The 24,891-nt window shown below is 35.8% G+C and overlaps 1 protein-coding gene and 1 pseudogene across 1 annotated transcript in view; both read right to left on the reverse strand.

Moving 5' to 3' along the window:
* The window catches only part of DNAH14 (dynein axonemal heavy chain 14), a 412,217-nt gene that overhangs the window by 281,360 nt on the left and 105,966 nt on the right, over positions 1-24,891 (reverse strand). Inside the window, exons 19-22 of the mRNA XM_069062634.1 lie at positions 22,049-22,390; positions 18,968-19,337; positions 11,694-11,884; positions 10,171-10,416 (exon numbers count right to left, since the gene is read on the reverse strand). Coding sequence (XP_068918735.1) covers positions 10,171-10,416; positions 11,694-11,884; positions 18,968-19,337; positions 22,049-22,390 — 1,149 coding nt within the window. The remainder of the gene's footprint in view (positions 1-10,170; positions 10,417-11,693; positions 11,885-18,967; positions 19,338-22,048; positions 22,391-24,891) is intronic.
* Positions 1,355-2,514, reverse strand: LOC138141743 (histone H2A.Z pseudogene; annotated as a pseudogene).

A 24,891-nucleotide genomic window follows, 5' to 3' on the forward strand; every position in this document is an offset into this window, starting at 1 on the left:
AGCAAAAGTCAGTAGGAGTTCTATTGGAACTGTAGGAGAGAAGAGCATGTCTGGCCCCAGCGAGAGGTGTAGTGGTACTGTGGCTGCAGCTGCTGCTGAGTGGCTGCCTCCTGAGCTCCTGGCCTGCAGATCATAGGGGGACCAAGCAATCATTCAGAAGGTAATGATTCTTGCTTTGACCTGCTTGGATCTGGGTCACAGTCTTGGGTGGTTGTCCTGGGGTAAGGAATGCCAGTGTGCCAGAGCTTATGGTGGCTGTAGAGAGGGCACACTCCTCAGACCTCTGACAACATTTGCAAAAACCCCAATGATTTGGGACACAGCTTTCTCCACTCTGGAAGCAGAGTTCTACCATGGCAAAGAGCTCAAAAGTCAAGTAACTGGATGGCAAGATGAGCAAGCAGAAGAAGCACAATCAAACCACAGAATCTTTTTGGGGGAACAAAAAACGATCAAAACATGCAACCAGAAGAAGACAAAAAAGTCAAAAGTCCTGCATCAAAAGCCTCCAAGAAAAATATGAATTGGTTACAGACCATGGAGGAACTCAAGAAGGATTTTGAAAATCAAGTAAGAGAAGTGGAGGAAAAATTGCAAAATGAGAACGATGCAAGAAAATCATGAAAAGTAAGTCAACAGTCTGACTGAAGAAAATGCCTTAAAAATAGATTAACTCAAATGACAAGAGGCCCAAAAATCCAATGAGAAGAAAAATGCCTTAAAAAGTCAAATTGGCCAGATGGAAAAGGAATTTCAAAAACTCATGGAAGAGTATAATTTCTTCAAAATTAGATTGGAACAAATGGAAGCTAATGACTTTATGAGAAATCAAGGTACTATGTAACAGATCCAAACAAATGAAAAAATAGAAGGCAATGTGAAATATCTCATTGGAAAAACCACTGGCCTGGAAAATAGATACAGGAGAGATAGTTTAAAAATTATTTTACTACTTGAAAGCTATGATCAAAAAAGAGCCTAAAAATCATCCTTCAATAAATTCTTAAGGAAAATTGCTCTGATATTCTAGAACCAGAGGGCAAAATAGAAATTGAAAGAATTCACCAAAAGAAACCTCTTAGGAATATTATAGCCAAATTCCAGAGTTTCCAGGTCAAGGAGAAAATATTACAAGCAGCCAGGAAGAAACAATTTAAGTATTGTGGAAACACAATCAAGATAACAGAAGATCTAGCAGCTTCTACATTAAGGGACTGAAGGGCTTGGAATATGATATAACAGAAGTCAAATGAGCTAGGATTAAAAACAAACATCACCTACCCAGAAAAACTGAGTATAATGCTTCAGGGGAAAATATGGTCATTCAATGAAACAGAGGGCTTTCAAGCATTCCTTTATTTATTTATTTATTTTTGGATATGACCTTTATTGAACTTATCCACCAGAGCGGAAATAAAAGTCTGTACAAAACCAAATGTTTGTTACTAAAACTTCTGCATCACAATTAACATCCAAACAGATTTTTAAAAAAGTCAGCTCAATCAAAACCCACTACTTCAGAATCAATACCTTTTTTGAAGCCACTGTAATACTTAAATATGGTTAAGACTTCAATGCAGAAATGTGGTTGGTTGGAAAGCTAAGTAAGCTTCAAACTTAATCAAAATAGAATCACAAAAAGGCAAAATTGTGGTTTTCACAGAGATAGTCCACTGGAAATCACCAACACTGGACAATTGTATTTAGAGTCCTGAGATAACATCGAATCCAGGCATCCTTTAAGCAGTCTTCTGTTGTCCTTTCTTTCCAATCAGAGATTTATGGATGTGTGGAATCACACCACCACCAGCAATTGTTGCCTTAATAAGAGAATCCAATTCTTCATCCCCATGAATGGTGAGCTGCAAGTGGCGAGGGGTGATGCGCTTTACCTTTAAGTCCTTTGATGCATTTCCTGCTAGCTCAAGAAACTCTGCAGTTAGATATTCCAGGATGGTTGTGCTGTACACAGCGGCCGTGCCTCCCATGTGTCCATGGCTCGTTGTCTGCGACTTCAGATGCTGGTGAATGCAGCCCACTGGGAACTACAAGCCAGTAGTTGGACTAAGAAATTTTTATAGTACATTGCTGAAGTTACTGCACTGGATCTTACAAACCCATTGTAGCAGAGAAGGAAGAATGAGGGTAGTGAGATAACCTCATAAACTTTGAGAGCTGGAAACCTCCTTTGTCTTCACCTTTCTGGAGTCCTTCCCAGCCTTCCCACCAGCTATTTCAGTTGTGCATGAAGCTCTCTCGAACACACACTCACAGCAGAGATGGACCAAGCAAACACCCCGGGGCAGAGTTCCCACCAGCTACTGCTCTGGTGCACCACTATTCAAACTCCTTTAAACTCCTTTCAAGCATTCTTGATGAAAAAACCAGAGCTGAACAGAAAATTTGACTTTCAAATACAAGAAGCAAGAGAAACATGAGAAGGTAAACAGGTAAAAGAAATCATAAGGAGCTTACTGAAGTTGAACTATTTGCATTCCTACGTTGAAAACCCATAATTGTAACTCGTAAGACTTTTCTCAGTATGAGGATAGTTGAAGGGAATATAAATGTATATATATGTATACATACAAAAATATGTATGTATAGGAGAGTGTATGTGTGTATAAATATATATGTGAGTGTGTATATATGTGTGTACATGTATACAAAGAGGGCACAGGATGATTTGAATAGGAAGGGATGATATCTAAAAAATAAAATTAAGAGGTGAGAGAGGAATACAATGAGAGATGGAGAAAGGGAAAGATAGAATAGGGTAAATTATCTCATACAAAAGAGGCAAGAGAAAACTGTTACAATGGAGGGGAGGAGTAGGAAGGTGAAAGGGAATGGGTCAACCTTAATCTCATTGAATTTGGCTTAAGGAGGGAATAACATACACATTCAATTGGGTATCTTACCCTATAGGAAAGTAGGGGGGAAGGGATAAGAGGGAGTATGATATAGAAAGGAGGGCAGATTGGGGGGGGAGGGTAGTTAGAAGCACATACTTTTGAAAAGGGACACGGTCAAAGTAGAAAATAGAATAAGTGGGGGGCAGGATAGGATGGAGGGAAATATAGTTGGTCTTTCACAATGGAAGCATTTTGCATAACTACACATGTACAACATATATTGAATTTCTTGTCTTCCCAGTGTGAGTGGGTGAGGAGGGGAGAAGGGAAAGAATATGGAAATCAAAGTTTTACAAACAAATGATAAAAAACCCTGTTTTTTTTACATGCAACAGAGAAAGAAGATATACAGGCACTGGGATATAGAAATCCATCTTGCCCTTCTAGAAAGTTAGAGGGGGAATGGGGGAGGATATGAGAGAGCAGATTGGGGGAAGGGGTATTCGGTAGATGAGCTATTTTGTGGTGGGGGGTAAGGGAAAGATGGGGAGAAAATTTGTAACTTAAAATCTTGTGGAAATGAATATTGAAAACTAAAAAGAAATTAATTGGAAAAAAGAAAAGAAAAAAATTCTTTTAACTTTTTGTTTTGATAATGAATAATATAAAACATCTCACTTGTCTACTTTTAGAATTAAGAAAAGGAATAATAAATATTCGACAAATACAATAAATAACATGTAGGTATAGAAATTTCACAATATGGGGATAGGGGAGGGGAAAAAGAAAGAAGGAAGGAAAGAGGAAAGAGGGAAGGAAGGGAGTGAGGAAGGGAGGGAGGGAGAGAGAGAGAGACAGACAGACAGACAGACAGAAGGAGACAGAGACAGAGCACAGAAGTTTATGAGGTTATCTCACTACCCTCATTCATTCTTCCTTCTCTGCTACAATGGGTTTGTAAGATCCAGTGCAGTAACTTCAGCAATGTACTATAAAAATTTCTTAGTCCTCTTTGCTTCTCTTACTGGTAACTCCAGAATTTTCAGGTATTCTTCCCAGAATGAAGCTGTTAGATGGTTTTGTTTTTAAAAATTCATATAGTTTGCCAAAGTTCTCTGCATTTAGCCTTCTTAACAACAGCCATTTCTTTGGCCTTTAGCTTAAGAAACAGGAACCCCAAAACAATGCTACATGTAATTTTCTCATGCAGGCCTTCCTTCCCCTGAGATGAGTTTATTTTACTAGGACACAGGTCTTATAGCTCAAAGTGGCAGTGTCCTACCAGACAATTGTAGATTTAGAGCTGAAAGGGAAGCATTCATTTTGGAGTTCATCTAATTCAATGCCCTCACTTTATTTTTTTAACTTTAAATTTTTTAAAAGTTAAATTTTGTGTTTTTTAAAAAGTAAGTTGATTTTCATTCTTGCACTGAGACCTAAACTGGGGTTGGGGGGGAGAACCAAACCCTTGTGATGTGTGTAATCAAGCAAAACAAATACCCAGATTGGCCATGTCCAAAAATTCTATCTCTACAGCAAAAGTTCATCACCTCTCTATCATGCCTAGAAGTCTCTTCCTCATCTCTGTCTCCTGGATTGCTTGGCTTCCTTTAAGTCTCACCTAAACTCCCAACCTCCACAAGAAGTTTTTCCTGGTCCTCCTTAATATAAGCACCTTTTCTCCAAGATTATCTTCAATTTTTTCTTGGTGTATATTGTTTATACATAGCTGTTTGCATGTGGTCACCCCTCATTAGACTCAATTCCTAGAAATCAGTGCTTGTTTTCTGTTCTTAGCACAATACCTGGCACATGGTAGGAGTTTAATAAATGTTTACTGACTTGACTTATCAGGAGGTGGGTAACATGTTTAAACATTGGTCTTGTGGAAGATGATTAGTAATTGCCCTGATGAGAGTCCTAAAGCCTTTAAAAATTCTTTGTTTTACAATATTGTTATGTAGATTGTTTTTCTTGTTCTGCTCACTTTGGTGTGCATTGGCTTATACTTGACTTCCAGTATATCAGAAAAGTAACTTCTTTTCCTCTTATTCGTTTTTTTTAATGCTTTATTAACTTCTGATTTACATCATTCGTTTCCGCCAGATTTTGAGTTACAAATTTTCTCCCTGTTTTTCCCATACCCACTGCCCCAAAATAGCAGTCCCACAGGATATGCCCTCCTCCAATCTGCTTTCTCCCATATTTTCTCCCATACCCCTTTCTACTTTTCCAGTGGATCTCTATGCCTCAGTGCCTGTATATCTTATTTCCCAATTACAAGTAAGATGGTATTAATAATAGTATATATATATATATATATATATATATATGTATACACACACACACATATATATATACATATATTTGAATATTTGATTTTAAAACTTTCAATTCCAGATTCATTCCCTTCTTTCCTTGTCACCCACCCTTACTGGGAAGATACACAGTTCAGTATAGGTTGTACATGTGTGGCTAATGCAAAACAATAACATAGTGGATATATTGTAAAAGACTGACTATATTTCCCTCCCTCCTATCCCACCTCCCACTTGTTCTATTCGCTACTTTGATCCGATCTATTTTCAAAAGTGAGTGCTTCCAGCTTCCCTCCCCTCCCCCAGCCTACCTTCCCTTCTATCATCTCCCCTCTCATCACCTTCCCCCCTATTCTCCTGGAGGGTGAGATACCCTATTTACTGTGTATTTCACTCCCTCCTCAAGCCAAATTCAATGGGAATAAGGTTGACCCATTCCCTTTTGCCTTCCTATTCTTCCCCTCCATTGTAACCATTTTCCCTTGCCTCTTCTGTATGAGATAGTTTACCCCAATCTGTTTCTCCCCATTTCCTCTCATTATATACCTCTCACCACTTAATTTCACCTTTTAAGTGTCATTCCTTCCTGTTAAATTGGTCCTGTGCCCTCTATCTATGTATATCTGTAAACATATACACACATTCACATATGTATTCATATGCCCATATACCCTCATATATAGACAAATATATATATTTCTAATCCCTTCAATTACTGAGAAAAGTTTCATAAGTTACAATTATTGTTTTTCCATGTAGGAATATTAATAGTTCAACTTTTATAAGTTCCTCATGATTCCTTTTCCCTGTTTACCTTCTTATGCTTCTCTTGCTTCTTGTATTTGAATGTCAAATTTTCTATTCAACTCTGGTTTTTTCAGCAAGAATGCTTGAAAGTCCTCTATTCCACTGAATTGACCATATTTTCCCCTAAAACATGATACTCAGTTTTGCTGGGTAGGTGACTCTTGGTTTTAATCCCAGCTCCTTTGCCCTCCGGAATATCATATTCCAAGCCCTTCGATCCCTCAGTGTAGAAGCTGCCAGATCCTGGGTTATCCTGATTGTGTTTCCACAATATTCAAATTGTGTCTTCCTGGCTGCTTGTAATGTTCTCTCCTTAATCTGGGAATTCCGGAACCTGGCTAAAATATTCCTAGGAGTTTTCTTTTTCGGATCTTTTACAGGAGGTGATCGGTGGATTCTTTCAACCTCTATTTTGCCCCGTGGTACTAAAACATCAGGGCAGTTTTCTTTGAGAACTTCCTGGAGGATGATTTCTAGGTTCTTACTTTGGTCATGGCTTTCAGGCGGTCCAATAATTTTTAAATTATCTCCCCTGGATCTATTTTCCAGGTCAGTGGTTTTTCCCATGAGATATTTCACATTGCCTTCTATTCTTTCCTTTGTTTGGATCTGTTTAACAGCATCTTGATTTCTCATAAAGTCATTAGCTTCCATTTGCTCCAATCTAATTCTGAAGCAATGATTCTCCTCAGTGAGCTTTTGAGATTCTTTTTCCATCTGGAAAATTCGGCTTTTTAAGGCATTCTTCTCCTCATTGCCTTTTTTAGCCTCCTTTGTCATTTGAGTCAGTCTGTTTTTTAAGGTATTATTTTCCTCAGTCAGGCTGTTGACTCTCATTTCATAATTTTCTTGCATTGTTCTCATTTCTCTTCCCAATTTTTCCTCCACTTCTTTTATTTGGTTTTTAAAATCTTTCTTAAGGTCCTCTATGGCCTATAACCAGCTTGTATTTTCCTTTGAAGCTTTTGGTGCAGTAGTTCTGACTTCACTGTTTTCCTCCTGTTCCATGCTTTGCTCCTTTTTGTCCCCAAAATAGGAGGGTATTGTTGGAATCTTCTGTCTGCTTTGCTTCCTTTGCCTGCTCATTTTGCCACTCAATTACTTGACGTTTGGGCTTTTTGCCACAGTATGACTTTCCCACCAGACAGGGGAGCTTTTGTCCCAAACACTGGGGTTTCCTCAGCTGCTGGATACTAGATGGGTGCCCTCTCTGAGGTCTCCACACCCTCTGGCAAGCTGGACACACACCCCAGAACCTCCACCCTAGACTGCAATACAGATCCAAGAAGGTTAAAGCAAGAGTGATTACCCCTCAGACTGGTGCTTGGTCCCCCTACACTCTGCAGCCAAGAGCTGAAGCCTCCATGTGGCACTGGCTGGCTGTGCTGGCCTTTCAGTGGCTTTTCGCCCTGGGGGTAAGAGCCACTCCCACTTACTGGTTCCAAAGTCCAGACTGCACTGACCTCTCACTTTGTCCTTTGTGTCTATGTGTTGATAAATCTGGAAATGGCCACAGATGCTGCTGATTTGGAGTCCCTCTGGCCAGCGGCTGGTCAGGCCCGCCCTGGGGCTAAAGCCTGGGCATGGGGCTGGGCTCAGCTCCCAGAGGGCTGCACTGGCCGCTTGCTGCCGGCCTGCCAGGCTGTCCTCAGTGGGAGGTTAGCTTCTCTGTATCATTTTGTGGGTTCTGCAGCTCCAAAGTTTTTTTTAGAGTCCCCTTTTTACATGGATTGGGGAGGGTGGAAGCCGGAGCTGCGGGAAGGTCATGCTTCTACTCCGCCATCTTGGCTCCACCCCCCCTCTTATTCGTTTTCAATGGGACCTGCTATGTCAAAACCATGATCCCACTTGGGAGCTTGTCTTGGCAAATAGTGTGAGATGTTGGTCTATTATCTACTTTTGGGAAGACTGTTTTATTGTTTTTCCCAGAAATTTTTGTTAAATAATTAATTCTTATTCCAATAGCTTGGGTTTGGGGATTTGTCAAACACTAAACTACTATTTCCTTTTGCTTCTATATGATGTGTATCTAATCTGTTTCACTTATCAAACTTTCTATTTTTACATTAGTACCAAATAGTCTTGATAATTGCTGTTATGTAGTATAGTTTGAGATGTGAGGCCCTTTCCTTCACACTTTTAAAAATTATTTCCCTTGAGATTCTCTACCATTTCTCTTATAATTATGTCATTAGTGATTTTATTTGTGTGAATGTTTTTAAATTTTGGTAATCAACATTTCCCCTATTTTGCTTTCTCTTATTTGGTTAAGAATTTTTTTTACTCTAGTCAGGGTTGTGAAAGGTACCCAATCTTGTTTAATTTGCATTTTACAGAGTATGCTTTTATGTTCAGATAGCATATCCATTTTAGGGAATATTATGGTATATATGATATAACAATACAATACAATATAATATGATATGACATATAACAGATGTTAGTCTAATTTCTGGTTTTCATAAAAGTTTTTGTCAAAGAGAGTGTGCTTCCCCCAGTGATTTATATACTTAGATTTATTACTGTTTTCATTTCCTCTCTTTCTTATATTTCTTGCTTCTGTTCTATTTTACAACTCTATTTTTTCTATTCTTTAATCAATACCAGAAAATTTTAATGACTACTACTATATTTTATACTTATTATATACTTTAAAGTTTGCATTACTATACCACCTTCATTTGTACTTTTTTTCATAATGTCCCTTGAGATTCTTTTGAATATTTTATTGCTTTGAATGATGTGGCACCAAATGTGCAAATTCATTTAGGCAATACTGTCATATTGGCACAGATTTCATTTTTATTAAAACTGTTTTGGAGTTGTATGCATAATAATCTTGTGAGTGTCTTTGTAGGTTAAATCCAGACATTTGATGCATTTTATAGGGTTTAGGGGGAGAATGAAATTTTTCTTAATATTTTTCCTGGTTTTTGTTAGTACTGCATAGAAACAATGATTCAGTCTTGGATTTATTTTGTATCCTGAAACACTGCTCTGGCTATTGGTCAATAAATTAGTTTCTTCATTGACTCAGTGTTTCTCAGTATCATTTGCAAGTAGAATTATTTTGTCAATCAGTCAATCAATAAATGTCTAATAAGTACCTACTATGAGCCAGGTGACTGACTCCTTGTTCTTTTTCACTTGCTTCATCCTTCATTTTGTTCTCTCGTCAATTGGTCAACAAAGAAAATAGTTAATAAGGAGTGCTAGGCACAGGGAGTACAAAGATAAAAATGAAACAATCCTGGCTCTCAAGCAGCTTACGTTCTGATTTGTTTTACTGTTATAGGACATTTGTAGGACTATGTCAAATAATAGTAGAGAGAGGGACTATCCTTGCTTTAGCCTTCTGTGTACAGGGAAAGTTCCTAATATTTTTCCATTTCAAACAATGCTAATTCTTAGTTTTAAATATTCTTTCAATAATATTAAAGAAGGGCCCTTCCATGTCTATACTTGTTAAAAACCCTAAAACAAAGTTCTGCTAATGTTAATGTTAGATACTGAAACACTAAAATTTGTCAATTTTTTCTGCATCTATTGAAATAATCTGTGGTTATTATAATCTTTGTTCTTTATGTGACTGATTCTACTAATTATTTTCCTAAATGTTAAGCCAACTCTGCATTCGTGGCAGAATTCAACTTAGTCATAGTGAATTATTTTTCTAAATATATTTCTGTAGTTTCCTTGTGAAGATTTTATTTAAAATTTTTGCATCAATACTGATAAGTGACATTAGATCATAGTTTTTGTTGTTTGGTCTGTGTTTCCCAGGTATGAAGGCCATTTTTTGCCTTTAATGGAGTGTTACTGAATCTATTTTTGAGAATAATTTTTATATCGCAGGCATTAATTACTCTTTAAATATTTGATAAGATTTACTTTTCTTCATTATTTGATTTGAGGTGATAAGGTTGGAGATTCATGCCAAGAATTAACTTACTCTGAAATGTTCTGTCCTGTGAGTTTTTTTATTTTCAATAAGGAAAAATTCTAACTTTCTCCTTAGGAAAAATAGGAGTTACATGTCACTTAAATGAAAATAATTACTTTATGGAAAGCAATAGCTAAAATATGCACAAGAACAACATACACAGCCATGAAGGTTGCAGAATACAAAATCTGTAAACAAAACATGAAATATCAAAACAGGAAAAATGTCTTCCTTCTGTGATATTTACCTTCATTGTCCCGAGATAGGGAGATCCTTTAATTGTTGCAATTATAACTTGAGACTCCTCTAACTGAGCTAATATATCATCTATGGATGAAATAATAAGGATTGTGGAACCTTCTGTCTGATGGGGAGTCAAACGTAAAGGAGTATTACTCCAGAGCTCAATAATCTTAAACAGCATTTTTTCCAGAGCAGCTTCATTCGTTGCTATTGTTGATATTTCAATGATTTTTTCTTCATAGCGATACAACTAAAATAAAGAAAATATACCTGAATGCCCAATACAATAATTACTAATATGTTTTAATTCCAGATCTCATTTTCATAGGATATTTATCATTAAGATTTCATAAACAGCCCAAATTAAAAGACCCAGAGATGATTTTCTATGTAACATTTGTATTACCAGGTTCCAAGGGGACCAAATTCAGCTGAACTCTCTCCCAGATAAATGCCAATGGATTTAATTTTTAAACCTGTGGATTATGGGACCTACCTCAGCAGCCCCTTCCTTTAATAGCTCCAATGTTTAAGCCTTCATACTATGATGATTTTCCCCCTTAAAACTAACCATCTAGCCAAAATCAAGGATTTTAAGCTCTTCAAATACAGTGTCTGTTTGAGTTTTCTCTCTGTCTCCAGAACTTAGCACAGTACCTTGCCTAGTACTAGGCAACATATTTTTTTTAATTTTACTGAACTGAAAATCTCTTATTGAAGTGTTCATTTTCTGTTCTGCTCTTCCTGGAAATGAAAATAGAGACCTTTCAACCATGTATTCACCTCACAAACTCCAACTCCTTTTGCTTTTTAAAATTACCTTAATAATTTTTATTTGTCCTGTTATGTGTGATTTCTTTTCCATTTCTCCATCTTTCCTTAAAAATATGGAGACCATTAAATAGCCAGCAATGAAGGATATTGGCAGACCAACACACATCATCTGAGTGATTTTTCCCCCTCTATGGTGTTAGAGGTTAGCAGAAAAGCAACACTGTTTTTAAAAATACATATTGCTTTATCTAATTTGGGTTCCTTATCTATAGGTACACTATTTCCCAATTGGCACTTGTAGAAATATATTTAGTAAATCCAAGTAGCAAAGTCCAAACTCCTATACTACCCTTCTTCCAGCCCTGCTACACTCACATCCTGAGGGGGCCAAGTAGGTGGCACAACAGATCCGGTGGCTGGCTCTGGAGTTAAAATCTGACTTTAGACACTTGACACTTACTAGTTGGGTGACCCTGGGCAAGTCACTTAATGCCAATTGCCTCAAAATAAAAAAAAGAAGAGGAAGTAAAAACAGTTGGATTCCCTTAGGGTAGCCTAATCTTTCTAGAGATGCCACAGTAGTCATATGTTTGTCTCTCTGTCTCTGTTTCTGATGTGTGTGTGTGTGTGTGTGTGTGCGCGCGCGCGGGCGTTGTGTATTCCCTTTTCATCCTGCCCAAATGTGTCTTGGACAGGTTGAGAACCTAGATGAACAGAAGTCTTAAGTGCTGCAGATTAGTGTTTTATACCTACCTTAAGCTTCAGAAGTTGTTCTACTGTGCTCAGTCTATCCAAAATAAATTCTTGCCCAATAATCCCTTGTATTGCATCCCAATGCCGAGTTTTAAGAAAAGGGTTTACTAAAGCTATGATAGTAGGCAGACCTTGTTTAAAATCCATTACTGATTGCTTAAGATTTTTTACCATAGAATTTTTTGGTAAGCCTGTAAATCAAAACAGCACAATAAGGGTTTTTTTTGGGGGGTGGGGGTGGGAGGTGGGCACTTTTAAAAAATGAAATCCGTTTCTATCTTTCTTAAAAGCAACATATATGGTAGCTACTCATTATTAATACCATTCCTAATTTTTTAGTTTATTTCTTTTATCTATTATCATTCAGACTCTTAGGTAAAGCTTTCTATATTTATTACATTGTCTCCATTTTTCTATTTCTCATTCACTTCTTTAGAAAAAACCCCATAATATATTTTTATTAATTTTGTTAAATATTTCCCTATTACATTTAAACATTAACATGTTTTTTTTAATTTTGAGTTTCAAATTCTCTCCTGCCCCTCGCCCTCTCCTTGAGGTGAGCAATATGTTATTAATTATTCATATGAAATCATGTAAAACCTATTTCCATATTAGCCATATTGCAAAAGAAAACAACCCCAAAAAACAAGAAAAAAAAATAAAGCAAGTGAAAAAAGTATGCTTCAATCTATACTCAGGACTCATCAGTTGTCTCTTTGGGGGTGGATGGCATTTTTTCATCATGGATCTTTTGGAATTGTCTTGATCAGAGTAGTAAAATCTTCCACAGTTTTAATCAGTGTTATTACATTGTTGTTACTGTTCTCACTTCTTAACATCATGTAGTCTGACTTTTTTCTTCACTTGACTGAAATTGTTCTCTCCAATGTCATCACCAATGTACTGCTTATTGTTAAATATAATGATCTTCTCAGAGTTCTCATCCTTTGTGACCTCTCTTTCTATGGTATCTGACATGGCTCACCAGTTCCTCTCCCTCCATTGGTTCTGTTGTTTGAGTTTTTATGATAATGCTCTGTCATGGTTCTCTTTCTGTTTGACTAGTCCTTCCCCAACTCTTTTGCAGGACCATTACACATTTCCTGCTTCCTATGTTTGTGTGTACCTTTTGCTTTTGACCTGGCTATTCTTCTTTTCTCATCTTACCATCTCTCTAGGATTGAACTGTCATTTCTATGCAAATGACTCCCAAATCTATTCATTCAGCCCAGGGGTGGAGAATCTGCTGCCTGGAAGTCACATCTGACCTTCTAGATTCTTAAGTGTGGCCTTTCTACTGAATCCAAATTTTACAGAACAAGTCCTTCAGCCTTTATCTTTTTCCTGAATTCCTGTCCCAAATAGCCAAAATCCTGCTGGGCATTTCCACCTGGATGTCCAAAAGCTTTAGCAAACTTAACATGTCTAATTCTAAACTCATGTTTCTCTTAATCCACTCCTTCTACTGTTGGGGAGTACCACTACTCTTTCAGGATGACAGAGGGGAATACATAACAAAAACATGATTTAAACATGTGTGTGTGCATGCACACACACAGAGTTCTGTTTTCTTTAAGTGAGAAAAGAGAAGGGAAGGGAAAAGGAACATAGAAATAAGGAAGAAACTGGGAAGAAGAGGGAAGAACCTACTATTTCACATAATTCAATTGCACAAAGGAAAAGAATATACAAACATGGTGGGTGGAGTGGTGGAAAGTGGGAATATCATTAACTCTCATCCTAACTGAATAAAGGAAAGGTGAAGCCATGGACAAGTTTGGTGTGGAAATACTGTAAGGGAAACAGCAAAATAGGTGTGGAAAGAGAAAAGAGGAAGGGTGACTGAAGAGGTAAAAGAGAGTCAGGAAGGAGATAGTCACAAGTTATCACAAGCAAACTTCACCTTTGGATTGTAGATCATAAAGGGGGAGATTTAAACGAGCAATAAATGTAAGAACTAGAAATCAGGATCTGAGCTAGGTGAAGGGCAGTGGTGCAAAGGAATAGAAACAGATCACTTCAAACATAGGGTATTGATGGAATTTCTTCTCTTTTTCTACCCCATTCTTCTTTGTAAAGATGGAGGGCAGGGGAAAAAGAGGAAAAAGTGTAAGAGAATATGACAGAAGGAAATACACAACTAACAATCATTACTGTGAACATTAATGGAATGAATTTACTCATGAACAAGAAGAGGATAGCAGAATAAATCAGAAATCAGAATCTAACAATATATTGCTTACAAGAAGTATATATAATATCAATACTTAGTATATGTAATACTTTATATTATACAAATACACACAGGTGTGTGAGTGTGTGTGTATGTATATGGTATTTAAGAACTTAATGGAAAAGCTAATTAATTAATTATATTAATTAATAATAATTTTAAATTATTTTTATATTTTATTTATAACTATAATATATTATTTATATATAATATAATTATTAAATAATAATAATTAATGAATTAAAAGAAATAAATAAATCTATAACAGTTGTGCACCTCAGTGTTCTGCTTTCAGACTTAGAAAAATCTTAAAAAGGTGAATAATAAAGACAGTTAAGATAGACTGAAAAAGAATTTTAGAAAAGTTTAAATGTGTTAGACATAGAAATAGGAAATATTATATATGTTATATATACATACACATACATACATATGCACACATATATGTATATGACTTATATGTGGATATAAGTACATTTCTTTTCTTTTTGCTTTTTTGAGGGCAACTGGGGTTAAGTACTTGCCCAAGGTCACATGGCTAGTTTTTTTTGTTAAGTGTCTGAGGCTGGATTTGAACTCAGGTCTTCCTGACTCCAGGGCTGGTACTCTATTCATTCTAAGTATGTTTCTTATCTATGTGTAGCACTGTTACAAAAATGAACCATGTGATAGGGCATAAAAACTTTTAAAAAAACAAAAAATGGGAAAATAGCAAACATATTCTTTACTGAACTCAACACAATAAAAATTATCATCAATATATAACATTTAAAAAAAGAATTTAAACTTAAATGGATGTCAAATTACAATCCTAAAGAATATATAGGCCAAGGACCAAATCTTACAAATAATAGATCTAACACTTTTCGGTAAGATCAAGGGCAAACTAAGGAGGCCAAATGTCACCACTACTACACATAGTTCAAATATAGTTTGATATATACTATTTGTAATAATAATACAAGAAAAAGAAATTAAAGAACTAAGCATAGGCAATGAGGAATCAAAAGTTTTGCTTTTGCAAATGTTAATAATATTATGAACCCGAGATTCAACAAAAATTCAAGTGAAGCAATTAATAACTTCATCAAATTAGCAGGATAAAAATAAATCTACACAAATCATTAGATTTTCTGTATGTTACCAACAAAATCAATCAGGAAGAGACAAAAAAAAGTTATTTTCAAAATAACTACAGAATGTATAAAATATCTGGGAGTTCACCTACCAAGACACATACAAGATACTTGTAATCATAAACCTTTATTTACAGAAATAAAGATGAACAAATAGTTGGAAAGGTATTAATTGCTCATTGTTGAGCTGTGCTAATGTGAAGAAAATAATACTTCTTAAATTAATTTAAAAATATAGCACCATACCAGTTAATCTATAAAGAGTTGCTTTATAAAACTGGAAATAAGAATAATAAAATTGATCTGGTAGAACCAAAGGTCAGAATTTAAAGAGGAATTTTTTTTAAATTGGGAACAAAGAGGGGGCAATAGTACCAGGTCTTAAAATAATAATAATCAGCACTATTTCCTACTGGTTAAAAAATAGAGAAATTGCTCAGTAGAAAATATTAAGTGCATAAGACAAAGTAGCAAATAAACACAATACTATAGTGTTTGATAGGCCCAAAGATTTCAACCATTGAAGTAGCAATCATTATTCAACAATAAGTGCTAGAGAAATTGGAAATTGCCTGACAGAAAGTAGATTTAGGTTAATATCTCATACCATACACCACAATAAAGAGGAAATGAATGCATGGAAGATATAAAAGATCACTTACCAAACAAACTTGAGGAGCATGGAAGCCAATACATTGCATAATTATGGAAAAGGGAAGAATTCTTGACCAAACAAGCAATAGAAAGAATTGCAAAAGATGCAATGGACAATTTTGATTATATGAGTGAAAATATTTTTCATACGTAATAATTTCAGATAAATTTAGAAGAGAAATATTTCACTTGTGTGGTGTGGAAATATTGTAGTAAGTTTCTCTGAAAAGGGCTGATGCCCAAGATATATAGAAAATTAATTCAAATGAGAACAAGAGCTATTCCTCAAATGATAAATGATCAAAGGATCTGAAAAACTATATCTGAAGGAAATAAACACAAACTATCACTTAACATCCATCAAAAAGTATTCCTAATCACTGAAAGATATGTCAATTAAAACAACTCTGCAGTTCCACCTCATAGTTAGTAGATTGGCACAAATGACAATCAGGAAAGTGGCTATTTTTGGAAAGGCAATGGGTAGACAGGTATACCAATATAGTGTTGGTGGGGGCATGAATTGATCTATATATTATATAAAGGTATTTGGAATGGTATCCTCAAATTCAGTTGAGGAAGTTAGGTGGCACTTGAAAGTCAGGAAAATTTGAGTTCAAATACAGCCTCAGACACTTACTAGCTATGTGACCTTGGGTGAGTCATTTAACCTGTTTGCTTCAATTTTCTCATCTGTGAAACAGAAATCATAATAGCATTTACTTTCCATAGTGGTTGTTAAGATCAAATGAGATATTTGTAATGACCTTAGCATAGTGCCTGGAACATAGTAGGTGCTATATCCATGCTATCTATTTATTGTTATTATTATTTCTAAACTGTGCATATCAATTCATAATTCAATACCACCAGCAGGCATATGCCGAAAAGATATCAAAGAAAGAAGGAAAGGATAAATACGTATAAGAATATTCATAACAACACTTTATGTTATAACAGAACTAGAAACCAAGGGATGCTTGTTAATTGGAGAATGGTTGAATAAATTATGGTTTATAAAAATAATGGAATATTATAGCACCACTGTAAATGCTGTTAATGGATAGATTCAGAGAAACCTGAGAGGAATTGTATAAACTTATGCAGAGCAAAATTATCAGAACCAGAACAATTTACACACTGACTACAACATTATAAAGAAAAACTACTTTGGAAGACTTATGACCTATATAGTCAATGCAATGATCAATTACTCTAGAAGACTGATGATAAACTTTGTAAAGAGGCTAGAGATTTTATTTGCAGAGTGACACATGCATTTTCTGATATGGTGAACACGTGGATTCCTTTTTTCTTTTACTATACAAATTTGTTACAAGGCAAGCCATTTCTTTTCTTTCTTTCTTTTTTGGTGGAGAGAGAGAGACATGGGGGTGGGACAGAAGTAATTATGATACCTCCCCCAAAAAAGGAAAAGAAAGAAAAAATCTTAGATCAATCATAAAAAACCACCAACCCACACAGAAGAGAGCATAAACTTAGAAGGTGACACAGACAAATGGGCAATGTTGAAACTATCATGTTAAATTTAACAAATGCTTTAAAAAGCTATACACAACAACTTTTCGTAATGTCATAAGCAATCATCTTTTCCTGTTGTTTACATAAGGAAACATTCATATTTATTGATTTTTGTTAAGTTAATAAAATTGAAAAAAAACCCTGAAACATGGGATGCAATGTCCAACTTTGGCAGAAAGTACCCTGCAGTACCATATTCTCACATTTTATCTTTAGTTTTCTCTCTCTTATTTTTTGTTGTGATAGGTCATTTGGGCCTTTCTTTGGAAATAGGAACCTCATTTATAATAAGTTTTGTATAAGAGATTTGATCTTCAAAAATAATTTTAAGTAAAACTCATATTTCTAGGAATATAACCCCTTTTATTCAACAAAAGATATATTTTTCATTTTAGTTCTTTCATTAATACATTATAAAAGGCAACACTCATGGCATTTATAACTGTTTAATTTGAATTGTATACTAAAATACCACTTCTGATTTATCTGGTACCTGAAAAAAGTCAGTCATTTAGGCAAAAGTAACCTGTTTGACCATTCCATCCTCAAAACAGAGGCAATTCCCAATAAGTAACAGGAAAGGTTCAGACAATATAGCAGTGTTAAAACCAATAAGTGAATGAAATTACTGAAAGGCACTCTATGCAGGGCTAGTTTCCAAGAACACCTGGTAGTGTTAACTGGAAAAAAAGTCACAAACTACTAGATTGAACGTATGATTTCATAATAAGTACAGGTTCTTGATACTGATTTAGTCATTCTTTCATAGTTTAACACAATCTTTAAAAACCTTTCACACCAATTCCCATTACCTTTAAGAGGCAACAAAGTCTTGGAATGACAGTTTAACAGACCTCTGTGATTAGTCTGTGAAGAGGCTAAGACTTTAGTTGTGTTGACTGAGGGGAAAACAAATAAGGACCAAGAGAATTCAATTCCTGAGAAAATAGAGTTAATCCTTTATCTTAAGAAGAAGCATGAAGAGAATTCTTGGGAAGATTCTTTAATTAGTTTCTTAGGAAAACTGTATGTTGAGACTGTTTCTAGAACTGAGAAGTTGAGAGTCATAGTAATAGTTAAAAGTGACTTTAAATAATATCTATGGGCCAGACACTGTGATAAACACTTTACAAAAATCATTCCATTTGAGTCTCACAACAACTCTGAGCTGTAGGTAGTGTAGATATTAGCCCCATCTTACAGTTGAGGAAAATAAGGCAAACAGAGGTTGTGACTTACTCAGGATTGCACAGCTAGTGTGCAACCTTAGTCTTTATGGGAAAAGAAATTTATTTAGCTTATTTAATAAATTATATTTAGCAAGTTGGGGTGGGCTATTAGAGATAATTGCTTAATAAGAGATATAATAATTTTTATTAATATAAAAATATCAGAATATAACCCCCTTAATTACATTAGAAACTTAGATGAAAATGAATAGTGCAAATAAGTAAGTGACAGAAGGATGATTACTTTCCTTAGGCTCCACATGTGATGCTTGACTTTGAACCCTGCTACAACTGAAAATCTCCCATTGCTTGACTCCAGCTCAAAGGTTGATTTTCTAAGATAAGAATTGTTTACTGACTATTTTTTTTTACTTAACAACTTCTTTATACTTTATATTGTGTGTCTCCTGAAGCATATAGTATATAAGATATTAAAATTATAAATTCTTATAAGTAACTAATGATTCTCATATTTACCTTTATCTAGCATATAAATCATATGTATCCATCTTGTAACACTCTTCTGGATGAAATCTACATTAATGTTGGCAAAAATGTTTTTCTTCCACACATGAGACAGATTCCCCCATTCCACTTGTGCTTCCCATAATATTTTCCTCAGAGTTAAGTCACATTCAATTTCTGAGATTTCTGACATCACAGTCTGTGCAATATTTCGCTCTACAGCTACACCTCTCATTGCAGTAGAACTCTCAAAACGATCCTGATAATTTGAATAAGTCTGGGCTTTGTTGGATAGAATTGAAGCTTCTTCTGAAAGGGACTCAATAATTTCCAACGCAGTTACTGGTCGAGTAGCAGGATGTATAAGAACAGGGTTTTTTACCTAAGTAACAATAAAAAAAATTCTGTGACCAATGAATTCAGAAATGAAGTTCATTTTTTTTAAAGTAAGACTAAACTGGTAACCAGTAAAAGATCTAGGGTCTAGTTATTGTTCTACCATTGACAAGTTCTGTGAACTTATTCATTTCAACAACCAGTCATTAAATGCGTACTGTGTATGAGGAACTACTTTAGAAACTGAAGAAACAAAGATCAAATAATTCAACCTGAATCTATAATTTCAGAGGCTATGACTATACAAATATTTGTGATTCAAATAAGAATAGTTGAATATTTGGCCAAAGGAAAGGATCAATCTTCTATGATTACTTCAAGGGGAGAAAAATAACTTCCAGTTTGAAAAGATCAGACAAGGTATTATGGAAGTATAACATGAAAAAGGGAAGAATTTCAATGAGCAGAGATAAGAGGGATTCCATTTGAGGCATGGAATTAAGAGTACTGTAGGAATGGAGGGCAAAGAATAGTCCAATTTGGTTAGAATATAAAGTGCATTAGGGAAAGAGTATGAGATAAAATCATAAATGTAGATTGGAGAAATACATTGGAGGACATTGAATGCGAGAATAAGTAATTTGTACTGTACAATGGGGAGCCATAGAACAGTTTAGTGCAGAAAATTAATGTGATGGTAGCTCTACACAAAGACAATAGTATGAACAACAGCATACATGCTATATTGTAGGAAGAGAAGATAACAAAAACCCTGAAATATGATGGAGAAAATAGGAATGGAATAGAGAATAATTTCAATAGATTCTGCAGAGGGAGAACTGGTAGGATTTTGAAAGTCAAAGATGACTATCTGGATATTGACTGGAGGTCTCTGATGAAAGGAGAATAGCAGACAAATTTCTTTACTTGCCTTTTTCAGCATTTAGGGAATGAACGAGGTGAAAAGCTATTTTGGATTTGATTCTGACCAATAAAGAGAAACTGATCAGTGAATGGTAAATGAAAATGATGATCACTAAGGATCACCGTGGGTTCATCAAGAACAGAAAATAAAAGACTAAACTCACATCCTTTTTTAAAAATAAAGTCTTAGATTGACAGATCATAGAAATATTTATGCATGTCTGGACCATGTCTGGCACTAGACAAAGTCTTCCTCAGTGTCTTTATGCACAAGATATAGATGCTAAGACTCTATTTAATCAGAAATAAGTTAAGACTCAGAGTTGGCTGAAAGTGTGCCTGAAAGAAAAGTAAGAGATAATATCAGCCTAGATTGGGTGTCTTGTGTTGTGTTACAGTCCTCTGCCCTTGACCCTTTTCCAGTTAATATTTTTATCCATGACTTGGATGAAGACACAGCTGACATATTTATCAAATTTTTCAGTTAATTAGGAGTGAGGAAAAATAGATAATACATTGGATGACAGGATCTGGATCCCAAAAGATTTCAATAGGCCAGAGATATAAGCCAAATCTAATAACATGAAATTCAATAAGAATAAATATAAATTATTCTAATTAGGTAAAAAAAATTAGACATGACTAGATAGCAGTTTATGTCAAAGAGTCTTGGGTATTTCAGTAGACTCCAAGTTCAGTAAAGATCAATAAGTGATGTGACAGACAAAATTGCTACTGTAATTCTAAGCTGCCTTAAGAGAAAAAAAAGTGTCCAAAAGAGGAAAATAATATCAAAGTCATTAAGAAGGACAACAGAGAATGAATTGGAGAAGATGTCTATAAATCAGCTAATGAGGTCACTGAGAAATGAAGAAGGGATATGATTGGAGGACATGAAATTCAAAGAGGGAGAGGTTATTGATTGAAAGCATCAGAAATAAATTCTGCAAGCTCTTCAGCCCTCAGTTTTTTCATCTAGATAATCTTTATGGCCCCTTTCAGTCCTGTGCTCTATAAATCAATTATTGACATATGTAATCATCATATGAGACAGTTGTTATTAATTATTGTACAAAACATTTAGCTCAAGGGATAGTCTTCTCTGAACTCACACAGCCCATAGAACACTCTCATTTGGTCACATATTGTCTTGTATTAGTTTTTTTTTTTGTCTTGCATATGGAAATTCTGAGGATAGGGACTATGTCTTACTCATTTTCCTGGCTCTCACCCACTTTTCCCCTCCCTCCTCCTGGGCTTGAACATAGGAAGCACTCAAATATCTGTTGAATGGATGAATGAATGAATCAGGAGATGTTTTTATTACCTTATTAATTCAAAGTGTTGAAAGGATTATCAACTCCATTTAGAGATGGAGAAAATGAAGTATAATAACTTGTCCAAGGTCAAACAGTCAATCAGTGATAACCTTTGTACCCTGTTTTTTTTTTTACTCAATCTAATAATCCTTTAGAGCAGGTAGGTAGTGCAGTAGATAGAGTACCAGGTCAACAAGACCTGAGTTCAAATCTGACCTCAGACATTTACTAGCTGTGTGACCCTGAGCAAGTCACTTAACCCTGTACCACTTCCTCATGTGCAACATGAGCTGGAGAAGAAATGGCAAACCACTACAGTATCTTTGCCAAGAAAACCCCAAATGGACTCATGGAGAGTCAGACATGACTGAAAAATGACCGAACAACCACAATAAGCCTTTTCCCAAATAATACAACCAATATCTTCAAATATTTTTTTAAAATCTATTTATGTATTCACCCATATATAGATTTAAATAAGATATAATATTTGTTTCTTATAAAAGAAACTTACCTTGACCCTCAGGTCTCTAACTTCATTTTGCAAATTAAGCATAAACTCATCCAAGTTTGACTTGAATTTAATAATAGCATTATCCTTATTTGATTCATGAAATTTAAAAGCTGTTTTAAGTTGATTATATTTGAGAAGAAGGACACGAAACAGAGCAACTTGCTCTGGTGAAATACTGACATTGTAGTGTTTTGTGATTGAATACATTTGGGAGATAATATAATATTCTCTATCCAGTGAAGGCATTTTTGAAGAAATATAATCTAAGAAAGTCAAGTGTTCCACAAATTCTTCCACGCCTGTGAGTTCACTGTCAAGCTTTAACAATGATGACTGGATAACCTGGAATAATGAAAAACATTAATTGCAATGTTACCACTGCAAATTTATGTTATACATCCTCACATAGGCCTTCACTACTGCTGGGCAATTCTTTTACACCCCTCATATCTACACATATCCCACTCTCCACAGTGGCTTTTTCAAATCTCTTCATTCCTCCTCAAACTTCCCACAGCTCCCACTCTTATCTCAGCTGATAACTTTATTTCATATTTCACAGAAAAAATTGAGGCCATTTGCTGTGAGTTTCCCCCCGTTCCTCATCATCTTTTATCATTTATATACCTTTTGCCATTACCTCTTCTTTCATCCTATCTCACACAAAGAGGTGGCTTTATTCCTTACCTTTAATTTTTATTTAACTTTTAAAGTTTAATTTTATTTTTCTTGATTTTGTGTAAACAAAAAAATTTTGACATTTATTTAAAAAAATTTTGAATTCCAAATTCTCCCTCTCTCTCCCACCCTTCCCCCCTCCTTGAGAAGGCAAGCAATAGCCTTACTGCTTACTAAGGCAAAGTCCGTTACCTGCACAAGTGAAAAAAAATATTCTCTCTCATCTCCTCTGAAAGACCGCTCTCTTTGTCATCTCCATTATTTAAATTATCTTCAACATTTCTCCATCTCCTGGCTCCTTCCCTACTGCTTAAAAAACATAACTCTGTCTCCTCTAGTCTCAGAAAATCCTTATTTGATTCTTCCATCCCTGTTAACTACTGTTTTATACCTCTCTTCCGCCTTGTGTCGCTAAACTCCTAGAGACAGACATCTACAATGGGTACCTTCACTTTTCTCCTGCTCACTCTTTTCTTAGCGCCTCCCAACCTTACCGTTCCACTAAAACTGCTCTCTCCAAAGTTACCAAAGGTTTCTCAAGTGCCAATTGCAGCCACCTTCTCTCCACTCTCATTGTCCCAACTTCTCTGCAGTCTTTGACTTCTCTTCATCACCTTCCTCTCTAGGTTTTCAGGACACCACTCTCTCTTGCTTCTCCTCCCACCTATCAGACTGCTTTTTTTGAGCCTCTGGATAGGTTTTCATCCAGGACACCCACTTTCCACCACAGATATCCCACAGGGCTCTCTCTTGGGTCCTCTTCTGTTCTCTGTTCTCTCTCTATACTATTTGACTTGTGATCTCATGAACTCCTTCCTATGGAATTAATGAATGCTGATCATTCTGAAATCTACCTGTTCTGCCCCAACCTCTCTGTTCACTTCCAATCTAGCATCTCTAACATCCTTTCAGACATCTCAGTTGCATGTCTAATAGACATCTTAAACCTAACATGACCAAACTTGAACTCATTACCTTTTCTTCTAAACCCTCACTTCCTTAAAACTTCCCTATTATTGTCAAGGGCACTGCCATCCCCCCGGTCCCTCAGACTTACAGCCTAGACCTTATCCTTGACTCCTCACTATCTCTTACCCCCATATCCAATCTGTTGCCAAAATCTATCAATTTCACCTTCATAAAATCTCTTGAATAGGCCCTTTTCTCTTCTATGATACTGCCTTACTTACAGTCAGTGAGTCAATAGACATTTACTGAGTATCTACCATATGCCAGGTACCGCATCAAACTTTGGGAAGAAATAGGATACAAAAAGAGGCAAAAGACAGTCTCTGCCCTCAAGGGAACTCACAGTCTAACATGGGAGACAACAAGCTATAGACAGAATAAATATGAAAAAATTTAAAGACAGAAGGTGCTTGAATCAGGAGGGATTAAGAAAAGCTTTTGTTGAAGACAGAATTTTAGAGAATTGAAGGAAGCCAGAAGAGCCAGGAGACAGAGATGAGGAGGGAGAGCATTCTAGGCATGGGGTACATATAGCCAGAGATAACGGCTGGAGATGAGAGATGTCTTGTTTCTAAAACCTCAGAAGCCAGTACATGGCAGAGAGTAAGGTGTAAAAAAATTGGAAAGGTAGGAAAGAGATAGATTATGAAGGGTTTTTAATGTCAAGCAGGTGATAGGAAGCCACTAAAGTTTATTAAGGAAGAAGACAACAGTGCTTTAGGAGGGAAGGTGATGAGAGTTTGAGTGGTGACAATACCAGAGGAAAGAAGGAGCATGGGAGATGGTGCACAGGTGAAATTGATAGACTTTGACAACAAAGGAATATGGGGTGGGATGCACAGTGAGAGAGAGTGAGGAATCAAAAACATTTCCTAAGATGCAAGGCTGAGGGACTGGGAGGATGGTGTTGCCTTCAAAAGTAATAGGGAAGTTGGAGTAGGAGAAAAGTTGGGGGGAAGAATGAGCATTTACAAGAAAAGATAACAAGGTTATTTTAAGAGATTAAGAAGTGAGAGGAGAGGAAGTAGAGCAGTACCTTGGTGAATACGCTTTTCACCTCACACTAGGACCATTGCAATAGCATACTGGTGAGTGTGCCTACCCCAATGTTTCTCAGCTCCAAATTCACTCTCCATTCAGCTGCCAAAGTGTAAGGGTTATGGGATTTAAAGATCTCCCATGCCCCATGGACGTGC

This window comes from Petaurus breviceps, unplaced genomic scaffold, assembly GCF_028583685.1.
Source record: "Petaurus breviceps papuanus isolate PSGF00001 unplaced genomic scaffold, PetGlider_PUasm1.0 90466, whole genome shotgun sequence".
NCBI lineage: Eukaryota > Metazoa > Chordata > Mammalia > Diprotodontia > Petauridae > Petaurus > Petaurus breviceps.